We start from the raw sequence: 26,829 nt of genomic DNA, 5'->3' as shown, positions 1-26,829 counted from the left end.
AAGCAAAGAGGGAGAGAAAGAGAGAGAGAGAGAGAGAGAGAGAGAGAGAGAGAGAGAGAGAGAGACCATGTGCTGGCAGCCTTGTAAGTAAAAAGGTATATATTTGTGGAGCGGCCCCAAGGTTCAACATTTTTGATATATACTTGCTTAACATTGATAAGTTCTGGACATGCTAGGATTTTTTTCCAATAATTCTTCTTAGCTCCCCCCCTCCCTTCACAGCAGTGCCCTAGCCCCCTTCACATCAACACACCTTCCCTTCACAGAAGTGTCCTAAACCTCTTCACAACAACTTCTACCTTCACAGCAGTGTCCTAGCCACCTCTTCACTATAACTCTCCCTTCCCATCACAGCATCATCTGAGCCCCCTTCACATCAAACCCCCCTTCCCTTTAAAGCGGTTTTCTAGCCCCCTTCACATCAACCACCCCCCGCTTCACAGTAGTGTCCTAACCTCTTAACATCACCCCCTCTCCCTTCCGGGCGTGAGACGCAGCTCTAAAGGGAGGGAGGGAGGGCGGAAGATGCCCATCTTTTTATGTTAGCAAGCTAGTGATTGGTTGCTAGGACCACTCTGCATCCTAGTAACCAATTACCCACTTCTTAACTTGCAGTCCAGAATTGCTGTGCCTCCCGCCTGCTGTGAGAATGACAGCAGCAGCAGGAAAAAACTGTCAGAGGGATCTACGGGGATCTATAGGACACCACCATTTAGTAATGCCTGTTTTACCGGGACTGCAGAAGGCTTATACCAGGTCAAATTCAGGTACTTACAATGCTTGTATCTAATAAAAAATTAATTTAATAAAGCATTAATGAATCCAGAGCTGCATGAATGTGTGCCTTTCATAACTGCCTGGAGTTCAATTTTAAGGCTTGAGAGAGGGGAGGGTTAGTCAGGATCAACTGGAAGGGTCATCTTAACGGTCTATGATGAAAAGTCAGGGACAAGTAAGAAACCATCAAGACCTCCAGGAGCAGAGTGCAAGCGCCTGTGAGCACTAGAGAGGAATGGGAGGTCATTGGGGTCTAAAGCATCGATACATTTTCCACAATAGTTTTTTTTACGAAAAAAATTAGGACAAATATAGAACACGGATTGTCATATATAAGTGTACAAAAAACATGGTTCCTCAGAAGGCGAGATCAAACATTATGTACATATACAATCAAAAAAACATAGGAAGTCTTGCCTTGTCAGGAGAGATTTCCATTCATGTTACATACAAGTGCACAACAGAGAGTAAACACCGGGTAACAAGGTGACCCGGGTCACTATTATGTGAATTAGATTATGCTTAAACCTCAGGGCCAATGGGGTGGCATTGGGGAGCCAAATCCACATGCAGGTCCATCTATTCTGGCTAAAAAAGTGTTATTTAGGGTACACCATGGGGGGGGGGACTGGGAACACCTGCGTTTAAAGAATAGTGTAGTGGAGCATGGTTAACATGTGGACAAAGGCCTTTGAATGTCAGGAGCAAAGGAAACAGAGGGGGAGGAGGAGGGAGAAAAAAAGGGGGAAGGAAGGGAGGGGACCATTTTTTACTTCCCCCCGAGATTCACAGGAGATCGATTTGCAAACAGGGATGTTCCTGAAAGGAGGGGAAATCTGAAGTTCAGAATCGTTACTACAATTAATACCAATGCCAGTTGATGTGGGATCTAATTACAGAGTGGGACAGTTTGGTTGCTGGGTAGGGGAAGTTGTCAAGCAGGAGTGTTCTGCGGTCATCAGAAAGTGAGTCCAGCAGGCCGATTTGGTAGAGAATTTCATAGGAGAGTCTCAGGCTATACAGAACAGATCCTCTATTTCAGCTATTTGAAAGGATCTTAGTGACCCATTCCTTAATTGTAGGGGGGGAGGGTGGAGGGTACCCTAGTGGGTTGAGATGCAAAGTTTTGCAGCACTGACCATGTGCATGGCCAGGGATTTGAAGTATTTTTTTTTTGGTAAGGAGGAGCGGTGCAGGAGAAATTGAGCTGGGGCGAAATCTAAGTTGTAGGTTGTCACCAGCGAGATAATGTGGTGCACCTCATACCAAAATCCTTGGAGGCATGGCCACAACCACCAGATATGTAGTAGTGTCCTGTTGCCAGTTTGACATCTTCAACAAGTCTCAGGGAGTTCTGACGGATTTTGTGTAGAGTTCGTTACCAACGGACCTGGATTTTCCATTTTCTTAGTTGGCACACTGATTGAGCCTTTGTGAATGTTTAGGTGTATACGTTCCCAGTCCACTGGCAGAAGGAGTAGAAAGTGGTCCTTCTCCCATGCCACCCAGGCGGTGCCACCGTTGGGAGGTTTGCCTGCAAACAGCAATGAGTGTATTGTGGAAATCAGGCAGCGTTGGGGAGCATTCCATGAGTAGATCGCCTTGATCGGAGTTAGGGATCTAGAGATTGAGGGTCCTCTATCCAGAGAGCGTAGCTAGTGTGAGAGAATTAGCTGGGCCCGGGGGGGGGGGATTTTGGTTCATTGAGAGGATAGATTTTCATAAGAAAGAAGCTTGTGGTGGTGTGCCAACATTTTATTACATAGCCAGCTTTGATGCATGCCAGACGGTCAGTCGAGGTTGAACCAGAGTGGGGTGAGCGTGCCCGGGGTGGATGACAAAGAGGTAGTTTTACAAACATCACTGAAACAGCGTAAGGTAGGTATAAAGAGGGGATGTAAGCGTAGCTCAGTCAGAGAGGCTGAGGAACAGCCAAGGCAGGGAATTCAGAGATAGTGAAGTGAAAGAGGCCTCCAACTTTACCTAGTGTTCGAATTTATCATGCACATTCCAGTCTATAATTCTTGAGAGATGGCAGGTGCAGTAATAATTTCAGAGATCTGGCCAGATATCTTAAAGTGTTACTAAACCGAGGACCCTGCATTCATTATATCTGGTCTCCCACAATACACAAAACATGTAAATGCAATAGTTATATAAATGTAAAGTAAATATAAACTGCTAAGTACTTTTTTTATAACAGCAGTATATACAGTAGCAGTCTTGTGACTTCTATCAGTGTCTGGTTAAAACTTGTAGGAGGAGTTTTCATTCTCCCCTAATTGTCCTATAAGGCTGCAGGACCCCTGACCTCCATCTGGACAGTGCTGATTGACCCCGTGCTGATCACATGCACTCTCTAAAGAAAATAAAGGAACAACTCTCTAGCAATATACACCAAGCTGAGCATGAGCAGCTTGTCCCCAAGGCTCTGACCTATCAGAAAATGGTTTGGGGACAGTGGAAAAAGGGGAGAATCAGAGAAGACATGATCAAACAGCCTTTTTACACAATGCAGAGGATTAAACCCTTAGGTTCCACAGTGAGTATAACAAGCATGCTTTACTGCATATAAAGACTGATTTTACTGTTGTGGGTTTAGTAATACTTTAACTATTGATAAACTAATGAACATTATAACCATTCTTGAATATTGTAACAAAAACTATAACATGCATCACTGACAATACAATTATAGCAGGGCACTTGACTCATATTCTGCACAAATCTAAAAGAACTTATCTGTAAATGTCCCATTGTTTCTACAAAACTCCCTTCCATGATCACTGACAACATGCTGCATTGTGTATAGTGCCCCTCTAAATAACGTTGGTGCCAGTGTTCCTGAAGCCAGAGACTGTTGGCTGTTGAAGAGGTGCTGGAGACTTTACTGGAGTGCAATGTATTTCAAGACCTCTAGGAGCAGAGTGCTAGCTCTTGTGAACATTGGAGAGACGTGTGACCGGAGGTCAATGGGGTCTGAAGCCAGGGGCGGACTGACAACTCATGGGGCCCCCGGGCAATAGAAGATTATGGGGCCCCTGGGCTTACAGATGGCCACCACGCCAGGAGGCAGTGCAGAGGCGGGGCAGCTAAAATCTCGGGATTTTCACATCAAAAACATGTCGGTTTCAGACATATCAGGGACGGATGTAAAAAACACATAGATTTTTACATACTGTCCCTGGTCTTACTGAGCCTGGCAACCCTGATGGGGCCCCCTAGTGGCATGGGGCCCTCAGGCAGTGCCCGAGTGACTCAATGGTCAGTCCGTCCCTGTCTGAAGCATCGAGTAAAATACTTCTTTAGGAAAGTTTAGTTCTTTCCTCAAACGTAGACATCTTAACTTTTGATAGGCTACTGAACATTACAACAATTTATTCCTGAAAATTGTAACAAGAACGAGAACATACATCATTGACAAAAATCATATGTAGCAGAGCACTTGACCAATATCTAGAGGGATATATGGATACATTGCATTGTATATAGTGCCCAACTGGACCATTTTGACCTTTCAATAAATCTCTTTATCAGTGGTAGCCAGCGGCTACCTGTATAGAGAGCACTTTATCAAGCTGTCAGGTTTTGGAGGAGTAGCGGGGTGTCCTTGCTGCTTCACCATAAGGGAAATCTTGCCTAACGCGTGTATTCAGGATGCCTCCACAAGTTAAACAGGATCACAGAGGCCAAAGGTCTTAGAAAATATAAGCTCTAGAACAAGCACTGGTCTTCCACTATGGAAAATCACATTAGGAGTTCTCATTCAGCTGCCAACTTGGCAATTTATGATCCTTTAGCTTTCATTTCTCCTTGACAGTTCGGAAGCTGAATATCAAATGCTGGACTTGATTAACTTTAGAAAAATGGAGTCCTCTGTCTGCTGATCAATAGCTTTTGTTGTCTAGCAGTGCCATAAATTCACTAAGCAATTTGTAGAAAAGATCCTACAAGACCTGGCAGGTACCTGGCTTTGTCCAAGAGACTTGCTTTCTAGATTTTAACCCTTTAAGCATCAATGGGATTATTTCAGTAATTCAGATTATATATTTCATTCAAGTATGGGCAAATTGTTTGTTTTGTTAGGTACAGAGATGGGCATATTTTGTTAAAGGAAACCTTTTTCTGAGGAAAATATGTCTCTGTGCTTGGTAGTATGCTCTTCCAAACTTAAACTATTTACCTTGCTGGCTCTGGCTTTGGAACAAGCATGCAAATTAGAAAGTCAGAAAGAAGTTAGGACTCCTGATGCAGTGGCAGGTGGTGCTCAAATTTTTTTGGGGGGGCGCAAAAAAAACACATGAATTGCAGATTTACTGTGCCCATCAATTGCTGCCACTGTGCCCATCAATTGACGCCACTGTGCCCATCAAATGCAGCCACTGTGCCCATCAAACACAGCCACTGTGCCATAAAATTGTCGCCACTGTGCCATAAAATTGTCGCCACTGTGCCATGCCATCAAACGCAGCCACTGTGCCATGCCATCAAACACAGCCACTTTGCCCATCAATTGTCGCCACTGTGCCATGCCATCAAAACGCAGCCACTGTGCCATCAATTGTCGCCACTGTGCCCATCAATTGTCGCCACTGTGCCATGCCATCAATTGTCGCCACTGTTCCATTCCATTGTCGCCACTGTGCCCATCAATTGTCGCCACTGTGACACCAATTGTCGCCACTGTGCCATGCCAAACGCAGCCACTGTGCCATGCCACTGTCGCCACTGTGCCCATCAATTGTCGCCACTGTGCCATGCCAAACGCAGCCACTGTGCCATGCCATTGTTGCCACTGTGCCCATCAATTGTCGCCACTGTGCCATGCCAAACATAGCCACTGTGCCATGCCATTGTCGCCTCTGTAGAAATAGAAGAAGGAAGATGGACAGCCGCACTCCGAAATAACTTAAAAGAAAGTTGACTTTATTTTCAACTGAACATGTACAGTCACCGCAACCACAAGACAGAACAGCTGACGCGTTTCGCACTCTAAACTAGTGCTTAGTCATGGCTCCTCTGTGCCCATCAATTGCCGCCAGTTTGCCCCTAAAATGCCACCAGATTGCCCCCCCCCCCCGCCTTACCTTTCTCGGTCAGCCATCCTCGGATCCTCCTTCACAATCCCTCAATGTAGTCTCGCCCTCGATGCAGCCAATTAGGTTACCGGTAACCAGATCCGGTGAACCTAATTGTCTGAGATGCGTGTCAGTGTTAACCAAGGAACGCACACCCCGTGCGTCCTCTGGTTAACTATTTGGAAGCCGATTACAGCCCTCAGGCTGTAATCGGAAAGCCTATCAGTGCTGCTGGCTCTAATAGACACTTCCACAGCCAACCAGCTGCTGTTATTCAGATGGCCGGCGCTCGCCAGGGGGCCAGCCATCTGAATAATGGGCGGCAGTGGCGACAATACATAGATTCATGCAATGCATGAATCTATGTATTGTTTTTCAGTGGCGGTGCAGGAGTGAGAGGGGGCGCCGCTCCTGCGCCCTCTATGGATGCACTGCCACTGTTCTGATGTAAGAAAGTGTTAAAACATGAGAGCCAGGCAACTTGCATTTTCATAAGCAGAGGTCAACACTGACAGCCTTCAAATTTTCTATGAACAGATTTCCTGTCACAAAATTAAACAGTACTAAAAAAGTCCCTTTTAAAGAGATATAATACTTACCTGTTCCATCGCCTCTGCTGACAACCTGCAATGTCTGTAAGAACTATGGAGCCATAAGAAACCTCTCACTTTCTGGAGTGTTGAAGGCCCAGCCCCCCACTTCCAGCGGCCCCTACGCAATTACATTGTCCTGCAGTGATGTAAGGGCCAATAGAAGAAACCATGATGCCAGGCAGAGCACACTAAATTCAACATGATTCTTTTTTAGAGCGCTGGAATCCCTATTGACTTGAATGAAGCATATACTGAGAATCTCCAGTCTTGATATACAGCCCAATTGAAATAAATGTGAACGCGGGTGTGGAAGGTGGTGTAAACGCTTCAATGGACAGGATGTAATTAGTAGAGAAGGTTGTTGCAACACTACGGTCAGTAGGGAGCTGGGTGATGGGAGAATTTAGTGCAATTTAGTTAAAAGTACACCTGTACATACAAAAATTTGAATTTTTGTAAACCTGAATGGATGGTTGAAGTAATTCAAATTTATATGAGGCTTTAATAAATCATTGCAAATGCTTGTCCAGCAGACTATAATATTCAGCTGACACTGTAGCTGCGGAGATCACTTAGCTATTCATAAAAATTGGATAAGTACATGGTAAGTAGAAATGACTTGGATAAATGTACTGCTTTGACCAATTAAGGTTTTACCTTATCTAAGACATAGATTCCCTTTGTTTAAAGTGTTGATGGCTACATGTGTTAAATGATGTTTATGTGGTCATTAACCACTTAAGACCCGGACTATTATGCAGGTTAAGGACCTTGCCCCTTTTTTATAATTCAAATACAGCAGATACAATAACATGGTAACTTCGCCAAAACATATAATCAGTAGACAACATCATTAGCATTACTAATACATCTGGGTATACTTTAGGAGGGCAGAGCACAAACACGCGATAGCATTATTTGTTTTTTATTTTATTTTTGTTAAGAAAAGAGTGCCACTACCCCTCCAACCGGTCTACGTTAAAAGGAAGTCTCTCCCCTCTAAAGAAAAAGAGAGATCAGCCAGATCATTGGGGGAAGTCTATAACGGTGAGTATTACTAGGTTCTGCGCACACAACTCTTTTGTTATTTTTCCTACAGGGAAAGAGAGAGAGAGAGGGGGGGAGGGGTTCTTCAGGGCAGGAGGTGGGGTTACAAGGAGGCGGAAGCTGTTTCATCTCACGGGAGCCAGGGTCGTCAGGACCGATCAGACAGTAGGCCTTGCTGGCAGCAGCCCCCGACTAGGCATATTTGAGGAACTCATCAGAGAAGCGGAATTGGACCCAATAAAATCATCTGGTCTTGTGTTCCTCCGTCTTATCTTGCAGAACCGAGGACAAGTCTTCCATTTGTTCTATATCTTTCACCCTTGCGAACCATTGCGCCACCGTCGGCGCAGATTGTTGTTTCCACAGGGGCGGGATGCACGCCCGTGCAGCATTAAAAAGGTGTTTGAGAAGGGATTTATGATAGCGTTTCCTGGATAAAGGGGTAAGGTTTAGCAGGATTGCGGCCGGGTCGCCCTGTAGGGCAATGTCGGTGAATTTATGTATGAGTTTGAGGACTGGTTCCCAGAAAGTTTTGAGCACAGGGCATTCCCAGAAGATGTGCAAGGTGGTTCCCTGGTGAGAACCACAGCGCCAGCAGTTATCCGTTTGTCCGGGGAACATCTTTGCCAAAACTGATGGGGTCCTATACCAGCGTGTAATTATTTTATATGTGGTATCCTGATATTTGCTGCACAAAGAAGACTTCTGTGCAAAGAAGAGTATGCAATCTTTTTGTGGTTTAGAGAATGCAACTCCCAGGTCCCTCTCCCATTTTGCCAGGTAAGGGGGATCCTTAGCAGCGTAGAGTTCCAACAAAGATTTGTAGGAGGTAGAAAGAGAACCCCGAATCTGGCCTTCTCCCAAACAAAGTTCCTCAAAAGGATGGAGTTTACGGACAAAAAGCGCAGGCTTAGGCAATAAGCCAAGAAAATGCGAGAACTGAATAGTCCTCCAGTAATCCAACTCTAGGGGGGCTGCAGGGAACCAGCCAGAGGATTGCAAAAACTGGGAGGCCCTCAGAAGTCCCCGTGGGGCTTGCGTATTGGAAAGTGGGATCCGTGAGGCCGGGTGTGAACGCCGGATGCCCAACGAGGGGTGTCATTGGGGAGGGAAAATTGCACAGTGAAGATAGATGAGAAAACCTGTCCATTTCCGCAAGAGTAGGGCCAATCACCGGATGAGCAGACAGATGGGTAGTGTGGATTTTTTCTACCCACGGTAAGCCAGCGAGTGGGGCACCGGCGCCTTGCCCCTTTTTGAGATTCTGCACTGCGTTGCTTTAACTGACAATTGCGCGATCGTGCGATGTGGCTCTCAAACAAAATTGCCATCCTTTTTTTCCCACAAATAGAGCTTTCTTTTGGGGGTATTTGATCACCTCTGTGGACTTTATTTTTTGCGCTATAAACAAAAGTAGAGCGACAATTTTGAAAAAAAATATATATATTTTACATTTTGCTATAATAAATATCCCCAAAAAATATATAATTTATTTTTTTTCCTCAGTTTAGGCCGATACGTATTCTTCTACCTTGTTTTGGTAAAAAAAAACACAATAAGCGTTTATCGATTGGTTTGCGCAAAATTTATAGTGTTTACAAAATATGGGATAGTTTTATGGCATTTTTTTTTACTACTAATGGCTGCGATCAGCGATTTTTTTCGTGACTGCGACATTATGGCGGACACATCGGACAATTTTGACACATTTTTGGGACCATTGTCATTTTCACAGCGAAAAGTGCTATAAAAATGCACTGATTACTGTGAAAATGACAATTGCAGTTTAAGAGTTAATCACTAGGGGTGCTGAAGGGGTTAAGTGTGACCTCATATGTGTTTCTAACTGTAGGGGGGTGGGGCTGGACGTGTGACGTCAGTGATCGTCTTTCCCTATATCAGGGAACAGACGATCAATGACATTGCCACAATGAAGAACAGGGAAGGTGTATTTACACACACCTCTCCCCGTTCTTCAGCTCTGGTGACCGATCGCGGGACACCGGCGGCGATCGAGTCCGCGGGTCTCGCAGGCGTGGTCATGGAGCTTCGGACCGGGTGGCGAGCACGCCGGCGGCGACGCGCTCGTGACCCCACGGCTGGGCCTTAAAGAGACACGTACAGGTACGTGATTGTGCCCAGCCATGCCATTCTGCCGACGTATATCGGCGTGAAGGGGTCCTTAAGTGGTTAAATGCCTCAATAAAAGTGAGTCGTGTTTGCGGCAAAATACAAAAACACAAATATCAAATCAAGGCTTAAAAAAGGTGCTTGAGCTTCTTTGCCCCCTTTTCGTGGCACATACAGTAGATCAACCCATTGAAATAAGTGGCCTGCTCTGTACATGCAGTACAGCAACATGCAAATAAAAATGCATATTCACGACACCGGTCACATGCATAATGTAAATGGGGCCTAATTGTCTCAATTTGATAGGTAATGTGCATTGTAAAGTGTAGCAATGCTTGATTATTTGTGTTACAAATTACTAGCAATATTTATGACAGTTTTTATTGAATATTATTTGGATTATCTGGTATTATTATTAATATTCTATTAAGCACTTGTTTCCTTGTATTATGTCTCAGTACTATGTGTTTATATGTAATAGAAAGTATAAAAAGTAAAATAATGTAATTTGCTTACAAGTGATTCTGGTGCATGTAAGGAGATCTGCGCCTCTACTGCTATCTTAGATCTGAGCATAGACCGGGGAGACCAAAACAAACATATTCGTGTAACAGGAATACAGAGAATCACACTAGAAATATTGGTTCACTTCGCCAATTAGAAAGTGAGTGAAACGTAGTAAAAGACACTTTACTTAAAAGCATTTACAGAAAGACATGTAAGTGGAGATCAGTGATATCCATCAGTACTTGCAAATGGTGCTTCGATGCTTTATTTATGCTTCCTCTGGATTAACTCTTTGTAAGCAGTGCTGTTCTATAGTGAGCCAGCCATAATCTAAAAGAGACAACAGATAAACTACCATCCAATAATTTGACTAGGAATGGCTGTTATTCATGGCACCATTTTAACAGCCACATATAATAAACATTTCAGCTACACAGTGTTCTGTTGGCCCTTGACTAGCAAATTCTAGTGATTTTCTTTTTCTTGAAACTGAAAAGATTCTATGCCAGTGTTGTGAATCGTATTAAGCCTCGTACACACGACCGAGGAACTCGACGGGCGAAACACATAGTTTTCCTCGTCGAGTTCCTTGTCAGGCTGTCGACAAGCCAATTTTCTCCATTCCTGTCAAGGAAATAGAGAACTTGCTCTCTTTTTGGCTCGTCGAGTTTCTCAACAGTTTCCTCGACGAAAATGTACACACGACCGGCTTCCTTGGCAAAAAAATATCTCCCAGCAAGTTTCTTGCTGGTTTTTGCCGAGAAACTCGGTCGTGTGTATGAGGCCTTAGATAATAGTTAGTGTTCTCAGCCCATTGACATGGATTCTAATGTCCTGTCCCAAGCATTTTTTGGTCCAAGTCACCTAAAGCCTGTGTTTGTCCTCATGCCTGCCTTACAGAAGACTCCCTAAAAACTTCTAGGTGTAAAGCTGGCCATACGATTGGAGATGTGGTTCTGGTATGTGGGCGGCCTGCATTCCGCAACTGGGGGGGGCGCTGCTTCTAATTTTGACTGTCATCCTGGACCACAAATCTTCCTCACTATGCTATATGTTTTCTGCTGGACAATTGGCATGGTTATATCTTCTTAGTCCTCTCCATAAAATTATCAGAAATTTGTGCTTAAATTAGAACTATAATCAACACTTTTTTTTTTTCATTTTGGATAAAGTAAGGGCCTGTTAGTTTATTTTTTACCATCCCTGTCCCATTGCAGAGATTTCCCTTAATATCCTGCTCCATAGCTAAACAGGAAGTGAGAGGAAATCTATGCAAATTAAGGGAATCTATTGACCCCCCCCCGCAGGCCCTCAGAACTAGTGTCCCCACTCGAACATTTCAGGGTGGGTCTTAAACAGAAAGGGGTGTGGCATTGACAGGAAGGGGTGGGTCATATTTAAATTAGGGGGCGCACAAGTTTAGACATGCCTAGGGCAGCACAAGACCTAAATACACTACTACTGGCAACAATGCATTTTAGAAATGTGATTTTTAAGACTTGTACACTACACAGAAAGCTGTACTCCCCAATCCCAACCCCACTACAGATTTGCAAAAAAAATAATGATATTATATAATAAACAAAATATATTGCTATCCTAGAGTCTCACATTTAGTCTTGCGCTATCATTTCTCATATATATCTGAATAGGAAGGTGCTATAAAATATTTAAGGAAACAATAGTCTGATTTTACACAACACTGGAAATTCTATACTGTGTGTAATCTGGTGTGTGAAAGCATATACCTGGGCCTTATTTATGGAATATCACCACTGAGCTCTGCTGGTGGTAGCTTTGATCCTTCCCCCCAGGATGGGAATGATTGGTGCGGTTGCGTAAAAGTGCAGTCTAATGAAGGGCAACGCCTTCTGGGATCATAGATTATTGCTTCTCAAGCCCTGAGTTTGTACCCTACAGTGGCCGCCTTGTCTCTCCCCCCTCCCCCCCCCCTGCTGTTTGAGATGTCCCCTCCCCTTATTCCATTTAGTATTTCTTGTTTTAAGAAAAGGTGAAAAGGTAAGGGAATAGAGCCCTAGGCCTTTTGATGTATCAATGGAAATTGATGAGAATGAATGTGGACCTCGTGGAGCACAATCACTCGGCCACAGTCTCTTGCCAACATGTTAACTGACTTGTAAACTGTTTGTTCTTACTGTAGATATGGTACAGGGACGTCATTTTGTTGTTCACATTCTTTTTGTACTGTGGGGGGCCTCCCCCCTTTTTTTGTGTTCAATAAAATATATATTTGAAAAAAAAAACAAGTGCAGTAATAATCACCAGCAGAGTCTGTCTAGCTGGTCCTCGCTAATTTTGACATACGGCTTTACTAAATACGATTTACTAAAACTGGTGAACACAGATCACAGAGTTTGGTGCAGCTGTGCATAGCAACCAATCAGCTTCCAGGTTTTATTGTCAAAGCTGAAGTTAGAAGCTGATTCTGAGTGCTCCAGTTTTAGTAAATCTCCCCCACTAGGTCATAATGCAGAATCATATTAATGATTCAGATTGACAATATCAATGCATTTAACACACATGTTTAACCCAGTCAAAAACAAAGATAATTTACAACACATCAACAACTAATGGAAAATTAAACATGCAATAGAAGAAAAGTCTTCTAAAATCAGGGTCAATTTCAGAACCCTAAAATGCTATTGGATCAGTGGTGGTTACACACAGCTAGGCATGTTGGGTTGTCACCATCTACCACAATTTTAGAGTGGGGAACGTGAAAAATATCCTAACACAGCAATATTTGAGCTCACACCCAAAGTAAATCTGTCAGGAAAGAAATATAGGTGCTGATATAGTATTAGGGGATTGTGGAAAATTAGGAGGGATTATAACGGTGCCATTTAAACAAGTCGTATATAAAAAAACAATCAAAATTGTAGATTTAAACATTTTATTAATAGTAGAAAAAATCGTATAAAAACATTTGAGATCCAGTAGAATTGACAAAAGATGTTACAGTAATTCCCGACATGTTTCGGCAAAACGTTGCCTTCCTCAGGGATATGAGTCAATCAATACATTTTGTGAATCATGTATTTTCTATTAGATTCACAAAATGTATTGATTGACTCATACCCCTAGGAAGGCAAAGTTTTGCCGAAACATGTCGGGAATTACTGTAACATCTTTTGTCAATTCTACTGGATCTCAAATGTTTTTATAAGATTTTTTCTACTATTAATAAAATGTTTATATCTACAATTTTGATTGTTTTTTATATACGACTTTTTTAAATGGCACCGTTATAATCCCCCTTAATTTTCCACAATCCCCTAATACTATTTTTAGGGATGAGGTGCCGGATCTAAAAGAGGACTTATCAATAACTTTCATTCACAAATAGGTGCTGATATAGTCAACTTCTTATTGGTGTGCAGGTCTGGATTATAATTTCCATCCTGCACATTACAGACCCACTATCCCAGATTTAATCATTTCAGCATTCATCCTCATTCTAGATTCTTTATCTCTGACTAGGAATAAGAATGTTCCTTCACTCGAAGCATAGTTGATCTAGGTCAGTAGCTCACTATCTAGTAAAAGGAGAATGAAGATGAAAGCACCGGAGCTTACATCTTCTAAAATAGCATTTAATGAACATGGATAATCCATTTTTATTGCCAGTACATGTAACGTAATGGTCTATATAATTTCAAGATTCTATTTCAAAGATTTTATTGGCTTTACAAAAGGAAATGATACAATAGTAGGGAATCAAAGTACGAACTAAGAAAAACACATGGATGGTGTAAAAAGTAAAAAAACGACTCTGACGTTCGGAGGACTGCTAATAAACGTATTTATTAGGTTGTGTATAATTTTCTATTTAACTGCTTTGATATAAATGGTTGGGTATGGTTAGGTGTAGTAAGACCCACTTTTTGATAACTAGTGGTATCTCAAGGCTCTGACATTGAAGGCTGGTGGATCTTCATTCAAAGTTTAAAGTTAGATAATGGGTACCAGACTGAATAAACAGCACATTTTTGAACTTATGTTTTATTTAATGAACCAAGTTATTCAACATCAACAGGTAATGTATCAAAAAGCAGATCATTATTTACAAAGGTGCCTTTTTGTCTATTTTTTGAATTTGGTTAAAAGTGCAAAATCTGGTGCAGCTCTGCACAGAAACCAATTAACACCTAATTGAACAAGCTGAAGTTAGAAGCTAATTGGCTACAATACACAGCTACACCAGATTCTGCACTCTCCAGTTTTAGTAAATCAAGTGCCAGGAAATTAAAAAGGGGATACATTTTGTTATAAGCCCTGTACAAGCAAAGCCATTTGGGGGTTTCAAAATGTTCCTTTCTCAAGGCCCTGATGAAGGGAGCCTTTTTGGACTACTGAAATGCGTTGGACTTTTTTGCCTAAATGCAACAACAAATAGTTCTGATTTGCACAGATATTCCCAAACTGCCACTCTCATCCTTGTTTTTCTATTAAGTCATCACTCAAACTCATACCTCCAGTAAGCTAGAAAGCAGCCTTAAGTAATATTCACATATCAACAGTCTACTTAAAGTGGTTCTCAAGCCTTAACATTTATTACCTTAATGCATACCTTGCATTAAAGTGATTGTAAAGTCTTTTTTTTTTGTTTTTGTAAAAATAACAAATATGGTATACTTACTTTCTCTGTGCAGTTGGTTTTGCACAGAGAAGCCCGGATTCTCCTCTTCTCAGGTCCCTCTTCTCTGCTTCTGGCCCCTCCCTCCTATCGAGTGCCCCCACAGCCAGCAGCTTCCTATGGTGGCACTGCAGCTGAGTCACTGCTCTGTGTGTTCATTCAGACATGGAGCCCCAATCCGGACCTGCCCCCTCTCTCCCCTGATTGGCTGACTGACTTTGATTGACATCAGCGGAAGCAAATGGCATCGCTGCTGTGTCGAAGCCAATCAGGAGGAGTGCCCCGGACAGCTTAGACATTTGTAGACATTGCTTGAGAGAGATGGAGTTTAGGTAAGTGATTAGGGGTGCTGGGGAGGCTGCTACACACAAAAGTTTTTGTTATCTTAATGCAAAGAAATAAAATCCTTCTTCCTTTACAACTCCTTTAAGGTAAAAACAGTTTAGGCTAGGGTGACCAGACATCCCCAGTTTCAGGGCACAGTCCCCTGATTGAGGACACTGTCCCCAGACCAAGTCTGTCTCTGGTTTTGTCCCCAGATTGGATTTAATAGGGGGCAGGGGCAATTTCAAAGACAATTAGTGCAGAATTAAAATAAAAAAAATAGAATTACACACCCCCGCTCCGCCATGCCTACTAGCATAGGGGGGTTTATTTTTTTCCTTTATCTGTGCCCCTTTCTGATGATCATGTGCTGGTCGGAGCGGAGGGAATATTTCTTCAGTTTCGGGCGCATGCCCATTCAGCTTCGCTCGCATGTTCTTCTGCCTTGGCTCAAATCCTGGCCAGCTATCTGCCTATTTCCTTGCCTTCCCTGGCGGAGTGATCTTCCTCCCCTCCCCACCCAGTAGTAGCCGGGGCCCAAAGAGTAAGACTTGAGAGGCTGTGAGGCGGGCAGCGACAGGCAGAGAGTTGCTGATTGTTGCCATTACTAGTAAAGAAAAAATATGACCCCGGATTTAATTTAAAAATCTGGTCACCTTAGTTTAGGCATCAGTATCCCCCCTCACCCTCCTTTGATCCAGTGCTGTGCACGCCTGCAGCTCTGCTCTCTCACTCACTTCTGTATCTCACTGGCTTTTTCTGGGGCACCAGGAGTCATTGGCTCCTGCTGCTGTCAATCAAAGCCAATGAGGAGGGAGTAGGTGTGGGGCCAAGTCCCGCTGTATGTGTCAATGGATGCAGCAGCGGGGCTTGGGAGTGAGCATGCACAAGTGCCCCCCATGGGAAGTGGCTTCCTACGGAGGCACTGGACATAGGTGGAGCCGAGAGCGCCGGGGGGACCAGAGCAGATAAGTATGACATGTTTGTTATTTTAAAAAAATATATAGCTTTACAACTCCTTTAACTAGGATCTTAAATTGTGTCAATTTATTAATGGCAGACTGGGTAGAAGCACCAATATTGTGCTGACAGAACTAGTATTCAGAACATTTTATAAAAATCTAGAATAGTTCATCAGTGGCAGTGATAGCTCGGCTCTTGTAAGTGGCTTTACACTAAATGTGACAGTAGAATCGTTTACAGAATAGAGACCTTGAACTCCAGACTGATGCACATAAGGGGGGCCTGCTCCTTCGCTGACCCCAATTATTGAATCCATAGTTGAGCTGTTTAGATTGAATAATTAAAAAAAGCCAGCAAGACACATTAGAATTGAAATGAAGTAATGAATAGCTTGGGGGGAAAAGATTTTAAACAGGAAATTGAAAAGTAAAGGTCCCGTGGCATTTGCCTGGGGAAACGGTTAGGCTGCCTGATAAATACACATTACATTACTATGAATGCTTAGAATCACCTGCGTTTTCCCCTGTGCATGCCAAGAAGTGGACTTGATGCTTGGAAAACAGGCTGAGAAAGCAACATAGCACCCTTCTCATATTACCTGCTCTGTGTGCGACACTGCAACTTAATGAGGCAAAAGGGGTTAGAGGACCCACAAATTAATAGTCATCATACTTTATATATGAGGTCAAGGAAAGAAAATATCAGTGGACCATAACACATGCGGGTCGGGATTACTGCGGCTGTATCCGTATGCTGACAATGACAAATGTTAGTATGCTGTATGTCAATAACTCAAGGAGCACTGGAGCTGTACTGAGGTTAGGAAAGCACATCAGTCCACAGCCTGTTATTAACCCCTTCATGGCTGAAATAGTGATTTTCAGCATAAAGCTTTAAAATTATTAAAAAATATACTGTATACATAGCTTCTCAAGCTTTAATCAACAACTCTGATCCACGTAATTCCCCCCCCCCCCCCGCTCAACAACTTCGTTTGGGGGGTATGCTCACTTGTCCCTCATTCTGAAGTTGAAAAGTTGGGAGGTATGCTACACTCCAGCCAAATTTTAGTTTTTTAGTTTAGGATCCACTGGGGATTTTTAGAAACCTTCTCTGTGTTCCCTGTTGAGGAGAACCATTCTTTGCTATTTGTCCTGGGGAGTGGGGACCATTGTCTTTGAGAGAGAAAGGGGACTCCTAAAGTCTACTGTTGTTATCATTTCATGTAAAGGGAATATCTTCTAGTAGAGACACGTGTTCTAGTGACAGAGGGTAATTATCGTATCTATCGGCATATAACACACACAGGCGTATAACAAGCACCTTCATTACTAGTAAAAAAAAAATATTAATAAAAATGCCATAAAACTATCCCCTATTTTGTAAATGCTATAACTTTTGCGCAAACCAATCAATAAACGCTTATTGCGATTTTTTTTGTTACGAAAAATATGTAGAAGAATACGTATAAACTGAGGAAAAAATAGGTTTTTTATATATTTTTGGGGGATGTTTATTATAGCAAAAAGTAAAAAATATAATTTTTTTTCAAAATTGGCGCTCTATTTTTGTTTATAGCGCAAAAACTAAAAACCGCAGAGGTGATCAAATACCACCAAAAGAAAGCTCTATGTGTGGGAAAAAAAGGACGCCAATTTTGTTTGGGAGCCACGTCGCACGACCGCGCAATTGGCAGTTAAAGCGACGCAGTGCCGAATCGCAAAAAGTGTCCTGGTCTTTGACCAGCAATATGGTCCGGGGCTTAAGTGGTTAATCAATGCCCATCTGCAGATTCACAATTGCTCATCAATGCAGCTTAATCAATGCCCATTAATGTAGCTTAATCAATGCCCATCTGTAGCCTCATCATTGCCCATCAATGCAGCTTAATCAATGCCCATATGTAGCCTCACAATTGCCCATCAATGCAGCTTGATTATTACCCATCTGCAGCCTCCCCATTGCCATGAATGCAGCTTGATCAATGCCCATCTCAGGGAGGGGGGCGGGATGAGCGCCGTCAGATTACATACAGTGAGAATCTCCTGTTTCCTAGGTGGCCTCTTTAATACAAAGTCCCGCCTCCTGGACCCGCTTCTATGATAGACAGAACACTGGTCCAATGCCAGCCCAGGAGACGGGACTTCCTATTACAGAGGCCGCTGAGTAATCAGGAGATTCTCGCTGTATGTAATCTGACGGTGCTCATCCCGCCCCGCTCTCCGAGGAAGCCCAAATTGCAGGATCGGCGTATGACACACACACACTATTTGCAACCGATTTGCAGGGTGAAAAAGTGAGTATTATACGCCAATAAATACCTTTCATATTGGGAAGATAACCACTTACTTCCATCTGTATCTTTGGGGCAGAAAGAACAGGCATTATCCTCATGTCCAGGACACACATTTTGGGGATTATGGGATGAAATAAAGATCACCTACCTGAAGGTGCCTTCTCTAAGGATCTAGAGGCATTTCGGGAGGTTGGACCCCCAACTAACATTTGAGTATATCTCCGATCTATACCTGTGAAATGCTGGAGTACATTTTCTTTTATAATTCAATTAAACTGAACTATACCCAGGTTAATTTCTAGGGTCCTAGTAGACATGGGGGACCTCTAGGCACACAGCTTTAAATGTTGAGGGGCTAGTATGATATTACGGTGACCATACAAGACAATCTTTATAACTGAACACAAATAAATTGGTCTAAAAACTATAATGTCACATCATGATGATAACAAAACAATAAATAGGTGGATTGAAAAGTAAATAACTAAAGAGGATTTCACAATTGTACCATGCATCTGTATAGTTCAAAAGTGACCTGGAGTACTCAGTGGGTGCCAGGGTCTAGCAACACCCCTGACTATGCCATATTTTTATCTAAGGCTGCATGCAAATCAGCATAATATGTCCAATTACATTTTATCTTTCTGCCAGGGGCTGTCCTGTAAAAAAAATGCTTTATTTGAAGTGCATATATGCATACTTATCTGTTTAAGGTATATGCACATAATTTCATTCAAGTAGCTACAATATTAATTTTGCTCTAGCCACTAGGCTGAAATTACATGCATACGTTCACATTTATGCGCACATATGTGTAAATTATGCCAGTACACTTCTCGCTGAACGCAGGATTGGGGCATTTTTTTTATATGAATATAAGCGTCACATTTTGCATTGACAGATTTGTTATTACTAAACTGTATTAAAGAAAAGAAAAATGCTTCTAAAAAGCAGTACTTTTTTCTGCCCATGCACATGTAGCCTTAACTTGTTTTTACCTAACAATTCCTAATGATTCAACTTTCAGGGTTGTGCTATGCATGTAAGGGTAAGCCATGTGGGTGGTGGTCATGTCCTCCATGTTTCCCTCCTCATTGGGCACTAAGCAAGGGTCACATGAGAGGCCTACCTTGGGGTGGGTTCTTCTGGGCTACACTAGGCACCTTACATAGGGGGGTACATTTACTTGATCAGATGACTGAACTCTAATACGTGACCTCTTTCGATGTTACTGTACCACGGTCACGTGTGCATTCAGGAGGGTCACGCAAAGTCCTTGCCCTCTCCACCTGTTCAACATATTACCTTGAGCAGGTACAAGCAAAATGGGCAGGTCGGAAACCAACAGAGAAGTAACAAGAAAAACCCCCAGGGTTCAGGCCTATATCCCTAGTACACAGGACCGCTACCTGCCTACATGCATATTTGCTTCAATACTTTTCATGGGGGAAAACCCTCACTCTGGGACTTTCTGCTATACTGACCCCCTTATTTCTCTTCTCACGGGTTCCGTAAATCCCCATCTCCACTTGCCCTGGAACTCTCAAGCAAGCCCTGGACACAATCATACTTTATTTGGATCAGTATGATGGCTACTGGATACTGACTAGACAGCTTGACGTACCAAAGATTTAAAGGATTTTTAGAAACTTACCAACAAGAAGCTCCAGATCAAAAATCGCTTTATTATCTTGAGAGGGAACTTACGATATGTAAGAATAATCTTCCCAGCCTACAAATAGAAAAAAAAAAATATACTCAGAAGACAATACTGAGATCTGCATGTAAAAACGTTCAATAAATATATTTCTCAATTTCCATAAAGGATATAATCCACTTTGTGTGCACCCAATGCCTTTGAAAGTCCAGATATTATCATAAAAAAGTAGCAGTGACATCGTCAGTGTGCTGTACATAGCCTTTGCAGAGAGCCAGCAAGCTCCACCCACTACAGACTGCCTGTAGAAATCTACAGGGAGGGGCGGAGACAAGACCAGTCATTCACTTTGCACAAGGAGAGAGCATCAGTGACTGGTCATTATTACAGTAAGTTCCTGCACAGAGACAAAGTCTTATGCCGCGTACACACGGTCGTTTTATGTGATGAAAAAAAATGACGTTTTTAAAAACGTCACTTTAATTGACCGTGTGTGGGGGAAAACGTTGTTTTATGTCTTCTAAAAAACGACCAAAAAAAATTGAAGCATGCTTCAATTTTATGTGTCGTTTTTCAAAACGTCAACTTTTACTTCACAGAAATTGACCGTGTGTAGCAAAAACGTCGTTTAAAACTACGTTTTTTCATCCGCGCATGCCCAGAAGCTACTTATGAAGCGAGCTTCAATGTAAAAACGTGGTGAACGTAACCTCGCTTTGCTAGAACATTGTGAGAAAAACGATGGTGTGTAGGCAACTTCGTCTTTGAAAATTGAAGTTTCAAAAACGTCATTTTTTACTTCACAGAAAATGTTGTTTTTTTTCATCACATAAAGTGATGGTGTGTACGCGGCATTACACTGGAAGATTGCACAGATCTGGAAGAAATACACACTGAGATTAAAGTAAAAATATTCTGACTTTAAAGTACATGTCATTGGAGAAGAATGGGGGTTAATATTGCTGGCTTCCATCTAGGGTTGCCACCTGTCCAGGATTCACTTGGACAGTTCGAGTTTTGAATCATGTGTCTGGGTTTCAGGCGGACTAAAACATTATTCAGACCGGGCTGTGACTGCTCAAGTAACCGGAGTAGTTACACAGAAATCTGTTGCCATCTGGGAGCTGCGGGCGGCTGTCTGGAAGTAGGTATGGCATCACTGGGGAGCAGGGTAATGATGTCAATAGCAAATTGGCCACAATTGCTCTTCACTGTGGCACGCTATGTGCACCACATTACCACTCTCCTTGGGGCACTCAAAGGTGTCCCAGGCTGCTAAAGTGTTCAGGTTTGGCTTGAAGAAAAGGTGGCAACCCTACCTCCATCTAAAAAATACTAGTTGCGTGGATGTATCTGGCTTTAATACTTTTGAGGAACAGACTTATGCCGTGTACACACAATCTGGCTTTTGCCTGGCCAAATCTCATCGGAAATTCTGATGGAATTCCATCTGAGAAAAATAGAACATGTTCTATATCTAAACTTTGATCGAATTCTTCGGAAATTTCCGATGAAAAAAAATCAGATGGGGCTACACGATCAGAATATCCGATGGAAAAAGTCAGTCCGACTTTTTCCATCGGAAATTCCGATCGTGTGTACAAGGCATGAGAGTCAAAAAATGTGTTCTATCTGGGCTCTGGGTGAGGGTCTTAGGAAGTAATGAAGCCAACACTTGGCAGCCTACATAATTCTCCAATGACAGGTGCACTTAAATCCATGATCAACCTGGTACATGGATATTAGCAGGGCTCAAGTCCTGCGGGAACGTGTGGGAACGGAGTTCCTGCACTTTTTTCACAGCAGGAACGCAGTTCCCTTTGCAGGACTAGAGCAGCCTCTAGCAGCCGAGCCGCCCGAGCCAATCCTTCACTAAGCGGCGATGCCCAGCTTGAGTCACTGTCAGGGGCAGGCAAACCTTAGTAATCCTTTATGTTACTGGCCGCTTCCTGTATACGGATTTATCAGGTAGTGTGCGGGTATTCCGTCACTACCTCGATGCCGCAATGTCTCCTGGGAGCCATTGTCATTGTTCCCAGGAGACATTGCGGAGGTCTGCCGTGACTTATCGCGGGATTTATAAAGAACTTGCGGTTTAGTAATTATGCATATGAGCGTATCATTTTTTTTTCTTTGGTGGGGGAGTGGATCTTGGGTGGGAGTTCCCATACTTTTTTCCCCAGGACTTGACCCCTGGATATTAGGTACTTCTGTACTTGTCCTATGCAGAGTTTTGGGATTCTAATCATATGATGATCTATTTTGTGTATGGTAGTAATTCATTATTTCTTTATTTTTTATCTATTTAGACTATACCTGTACCTTTCTGCTGCTGTGCTTTCTTATACCTGGATATTTATTTGTTTGAGTATAACAGAGAAGATGTTTCCTTTCTACCCTACCCCGTAATGTACTTTTACACAAATATTTTGTTATTCACTTACTTAAGTGGGATTATTTTCCTTTGCACAGGTTTAATGCATTCACATTTGCTTTGCAGCAGGCTGAGATGGGTTTCCAGTTACAAACCTCAGCAGAAACTCTTGGGGCCATTATCAATTATTGGTAATATGTCCTTCTGTACAGAGCGCTGCATGAACAAAGGCATAATGCCGCACATACTGGAATCACATAATCCTGGAATGTGTCCATTCTCCGGATTTCTTATGCCTGATGCTAATTAGTCTGGTCACACATTATACAGGAGACTTAGGAACCTAGACAAAGGGGTTTCTGAAAATGAAAGAGAATAGGAAAGTAGCATTGTGTGCTTGGGTTTAAAGGGGTTGTAAAGGTAAATGTTTTTTCACCTTAATGCATCCTATGCATTAAGGTGAAAAAACTTCTGACAATAGCGCCCCCCCCCCCCCCCCCGAGCCCCTGTTATACTTACCTAACCCCTCGAAAGTCCCGTGCTCGCCCCCGACATCCTCTTCACCGCTCAACCTGGCCATTGATTGGCTACACTGGAAGGATTGAAAGCAGCGCAGCCTTAGGCTCGCTCTGCTGTCAATCACATCCAGTGATGCGGCGCGCCGGAGGCGGGGCCGAGTGATACAGTGAACGGCAATAGCCGCCGGCTGTATCACGGGAGCGTGCCCGCAGGAACTCAACACCATGCAAGCTCTCCATAAGGTGTTGAGTCCTTGCGGGGAGGAGCTGAGACAGCCGCCGAGGGACCCCAGAAGACCAGGTTCAGGGGCCACTCTGTGCAAAACGAGCTGCACAGTGGAGGCAAGTATGACATGTTTGTTATTTAAAAAAATAAATGAATAACTTTACAACCCCTTTAAGGAGACTTTATTACCCAAGCAATGGTGACAATTATATGTGTGTGTAAATATATTTTTTTGTGAATACAGTGTGTCATAGCTCCCAAATGTCCCTGATTTCGAGGCACTGTCCCTGATTTGGAGCAATGTCCCTCTGTCTCTCTTTCCTCCTCAATTTGGTCTGATCTATATAGTTGTATATAAAATGCCATATATATATATATATATATATATATATATATACCCAAAAATGTTTCCTAGCCTTTTCATCCAAATTCCAAATTGCTGCATTTGTAAATTTTAAAAGCGAATATAAAGGAATAGTATTGGTAAAAAAAAAGCCCTTGTGGATTTAATTAACCTTTTTCTGTGTTAATTCTCCTTTAAGGGGGTGTGGCAGAAGGCATGTCCTATGCCTACCTACGTTTGCTAATAGGTGTCCCTCATTCCCATCTGAAAATGTTGGGAGGTATGGTGTGTCTTGTCTTGCGCAGGCGAGGTTGCTCTTTAGGATTTATGCACATGTTCCAAAAGGACCATACACTGTATAGAACAGGCATATTGTTGTGCAATGCAGTATACAGCAAACTTCCAGCTGCCTCTCAAAATCATTGGCAGGCTGAGATACGCAGCAACAGCACACACGTATGCACATTTAATTGGCATAGAATGCCAATGTGCTGCCCCAAATTTATATATATACTATATTGTCAAAAGTATCAGAAAAGTATCAGAACGCCTGCCTTTAGACGCACATGAACTTTAATGGCATCCCAGTCTTAGTCCGCAGGGTTCAATATTGATTTGGCCCACCTTTTGCAGCTATAATAGCTTCAGCTCTTCTAGAAGTGCATTTGTGAGGTCAGGCACTCATGTTGGACGAGGTCTGGCTCGCAGTTTCCACTCTAATTGTAATAGCTAGACAACTGGGTCAGAGCATCTTCAAAACTGCAGCTTTAGTAGAATGTTCCCAGACTGCCCTGGTCAGGACCTACCAAAAGTGGTCTAAGGAATGTAAACGGGCAAAACAGCAATAGAGTCATGGGGGGCCAAGGCTCACTGATGCATGTGGGAAAAGAAGAGTTCTATGTAGTCCCATCCAATAGAAGATCTACTGTATCACAAATTGCTGAAAAAGTTAATGCTGGGTCTGATAGAAAGGTGTCAGAACACACAGTGCATCCCAGTTTATTTTGCATGGGGCTGCAATGTCGTAGACCAGTCAAGGTGCCTGTTCTGTCCCATGTCCACAGCCAAAAGCACTTACAATGAGCATGTGAGCATCAGAACTAGACCATGGAGCAATGGAAGAAGGTGTCTTTGAGGTGTTGACTCGGCCTCCAAATTCTCCAGATGTCTATCCAATAGAGCATCTGTGGAATGTGCTGGAAAAACAAGTCTGACCCATGGAGGCTCCACTTCACGACTTACAGGAGTTAAATGATCTACTACTGATGGCTTGGTATTGCTATATACCACAGCATACTTTCAGAGGTCTAGTGGAGTCCATGCCCTGAAAGTTAATAGTGGGTGAAATATAAAGGAGAGCGCCGCATTGTACCTAAAATTGTAATACCTTATTAAATAATAAATGCTCTTATTGCAAATCATACAACTATTGCCTTATCCATTATCTAAAGCAGGGGTGGCCAACCAGTGGCACGAGGGCCACATGTGGCCCGCGGAGCCCTCTGATGGGGCTTGCGACCTCCTGCTCTGGAATGGCTGGTTGGCAAGCCCAGATCGCAGGTTGCCGACCCGCCATACTGCAGCATAAGTGTTGTGAATGAAGCTGGTGGTTGAGGAAGAAAGCGGCTGCGGAGCAGAGCCCCATAAGCCGATTCTTCCTCCACATCGCTGGATTTTGCCACAGGTGGCGTCTATGGCAAAGTTCAGCTAACCCGCAGTATAGACACAGTGGGTGTGGGTAAACCGTAGCACATCAACGTCTTAAGCCTCGTACACAAGAAACTTGCTGGGATTTTTTTCTTGCCGAGGAAACCGGTCGTGTGTACAAATTTCGATGAGGAAACTGTCGAGGATCCCGTCGAGCCAAAAAGAGAGCATGTCTTCTTTTTCCTCGACGGGAATGGAGAAACTTGCCTTGTCGAGTTCCTTGACAGCCTGACAAGGAACTCGACGAGGAAAACGATGTGTTTTGCCCGTCGAGTTCCTCGGTCATGTGTACGAGGCTTTAGGCCCTTTTCACACGATCAGCCTGACCAAATGGGACCCTCAATTCACCTCTATAGAGCGACAGATGTCCATTTACCCCCGCCTACCTCCAATACGGAAAACAGAAGGGAATTTGTCCCCTTCCATCTGGATGGATCGGAGGGCCTATAGAGTAGTCTTAAAGTGGTTGTAAACCCACTATTTGGACTTTTACCTACAGGTAAGCCTACAACAAGGCTTACCTGTAGGTAAGGGGAATATCTCCTAAACCTGCACGGTTTAGGAGATATTACCCCCGCAATGCGGGCGGCGCATGCGCAGGGGGGAATCCACGGCTGAAGGACCGGCATCGCCGGACCCTGCCGATTTTAAATCTCCCGCGCGCACGCGCGGGAGTGACGTCATCGCCGCTCCAGCCAATCACAGCGCTGGAGCGGCGATACCCGGAAGACACGCCGGAGCAAGATGACATCCTGCTCGGCGTGGACCAGGTAAGTGGTACACACCTCGTTCCGAGGTAAGTATTTCATAATAGGCTAGTATGCGGTGCATACTAGCCTATTATGCCTTTTGCATTGCAGGTTTGGGGGAAAAAAAAAAAAGTTTATGCGGTTTACAACCGCTTTAACCCTTCATCCTCCCGCTCTGCTCATTGTGGTGCGCTACTGGTTACCAAGTTGCTTAAGTGGCCCTCGTGCTTCAAAAGGTTGGGCACCCCTGATCTAAAGTGTCCACGTGAATAATGTTATGGGCTGATCAGTATAAACCAAATGGATCATTTAGGTAGACCTTGGCATTACATAGTTGGTAAATCCAAAGCAGATTTTGTACCGCTTGTGTGGCCAGGTTTAAACAAAGACATCCTGGCAATTTCCATTTACCATTCTACACCAAATATGTGTAAAGACACAGATCTCTACACTGTACACATACACTTGGAACAACAGTTTTTTTTTGCAATGTGAATAAGCTGAGAGCTCATAGAGGAATGTATGCATACAAGACTACAACCGAGGAATGCAAAAAGATGTATAAAAGTGCTTGCAATTCACAACAATACTGGCCTACTGACTAGGGAATACAAAGCATTTCCTAGTATTTTCCCACACATTCTCCTTTCAAGTTTTTTTTTTTTTAATTCTCCCTTTACTGAAAGATGGGACACAGTCTTGGCTGTTAATAGGTTAACCTTGGCCCTTGCCAACATACTCCAGACTTGTGAAAGTATTCCCAAGACAGCCCCGGAGCCCATGGATGGGCCAAATACAATTACCGTTCCTTCCAATCTGATAAGGAGGTGGTCCTACTTGGCACTAAAAATAGGCTAATAGTCTAATTGAGCGGTTAATGGCT

General features: G+C 43.2%; 1 protein-coding gene across 1 annotated transcript in view; it reads right to left on the bottom strand.

The window, feature by feature from the left end:
• The window catches only part of LOC120910441 (heparan-alpha-glucosaminide N-acetyltransferase-like), a 468,708-nt gene that overhangs the window by 101,097 nt on the left and 340,782 nt on the right, over positions 1-26,829 (bottom strand). Inside the window, exon 17 of the mRNA XM_040322198.1 lies at positions 20,027-20,104. Within this exon, the coding sequence (XP_040178132.1) occupies positions 20,027-20,104 (78 nt within the window). The remainder of the gene's footprint in view (positions 1-20,026; positions 20,105-26,829) is intronic.

This window comes from Rana temporaria, chromosome 8 (genome assembly GCF_905171775.1).
Source record: "Rana temporaria chromosome 8, aRanTem1.1, whole genome shotgun sequence".
NCBI lineage: Eukaryota > Metazoa > Chordata > Amphibia > Anura > Ranidae > Rana > Rana temporaria.
The sequence above is the reverse complement of the archived record's forward strand: the minus strand, read 5'-3'. Positions and strand labels throughout refer to the sequence as shown.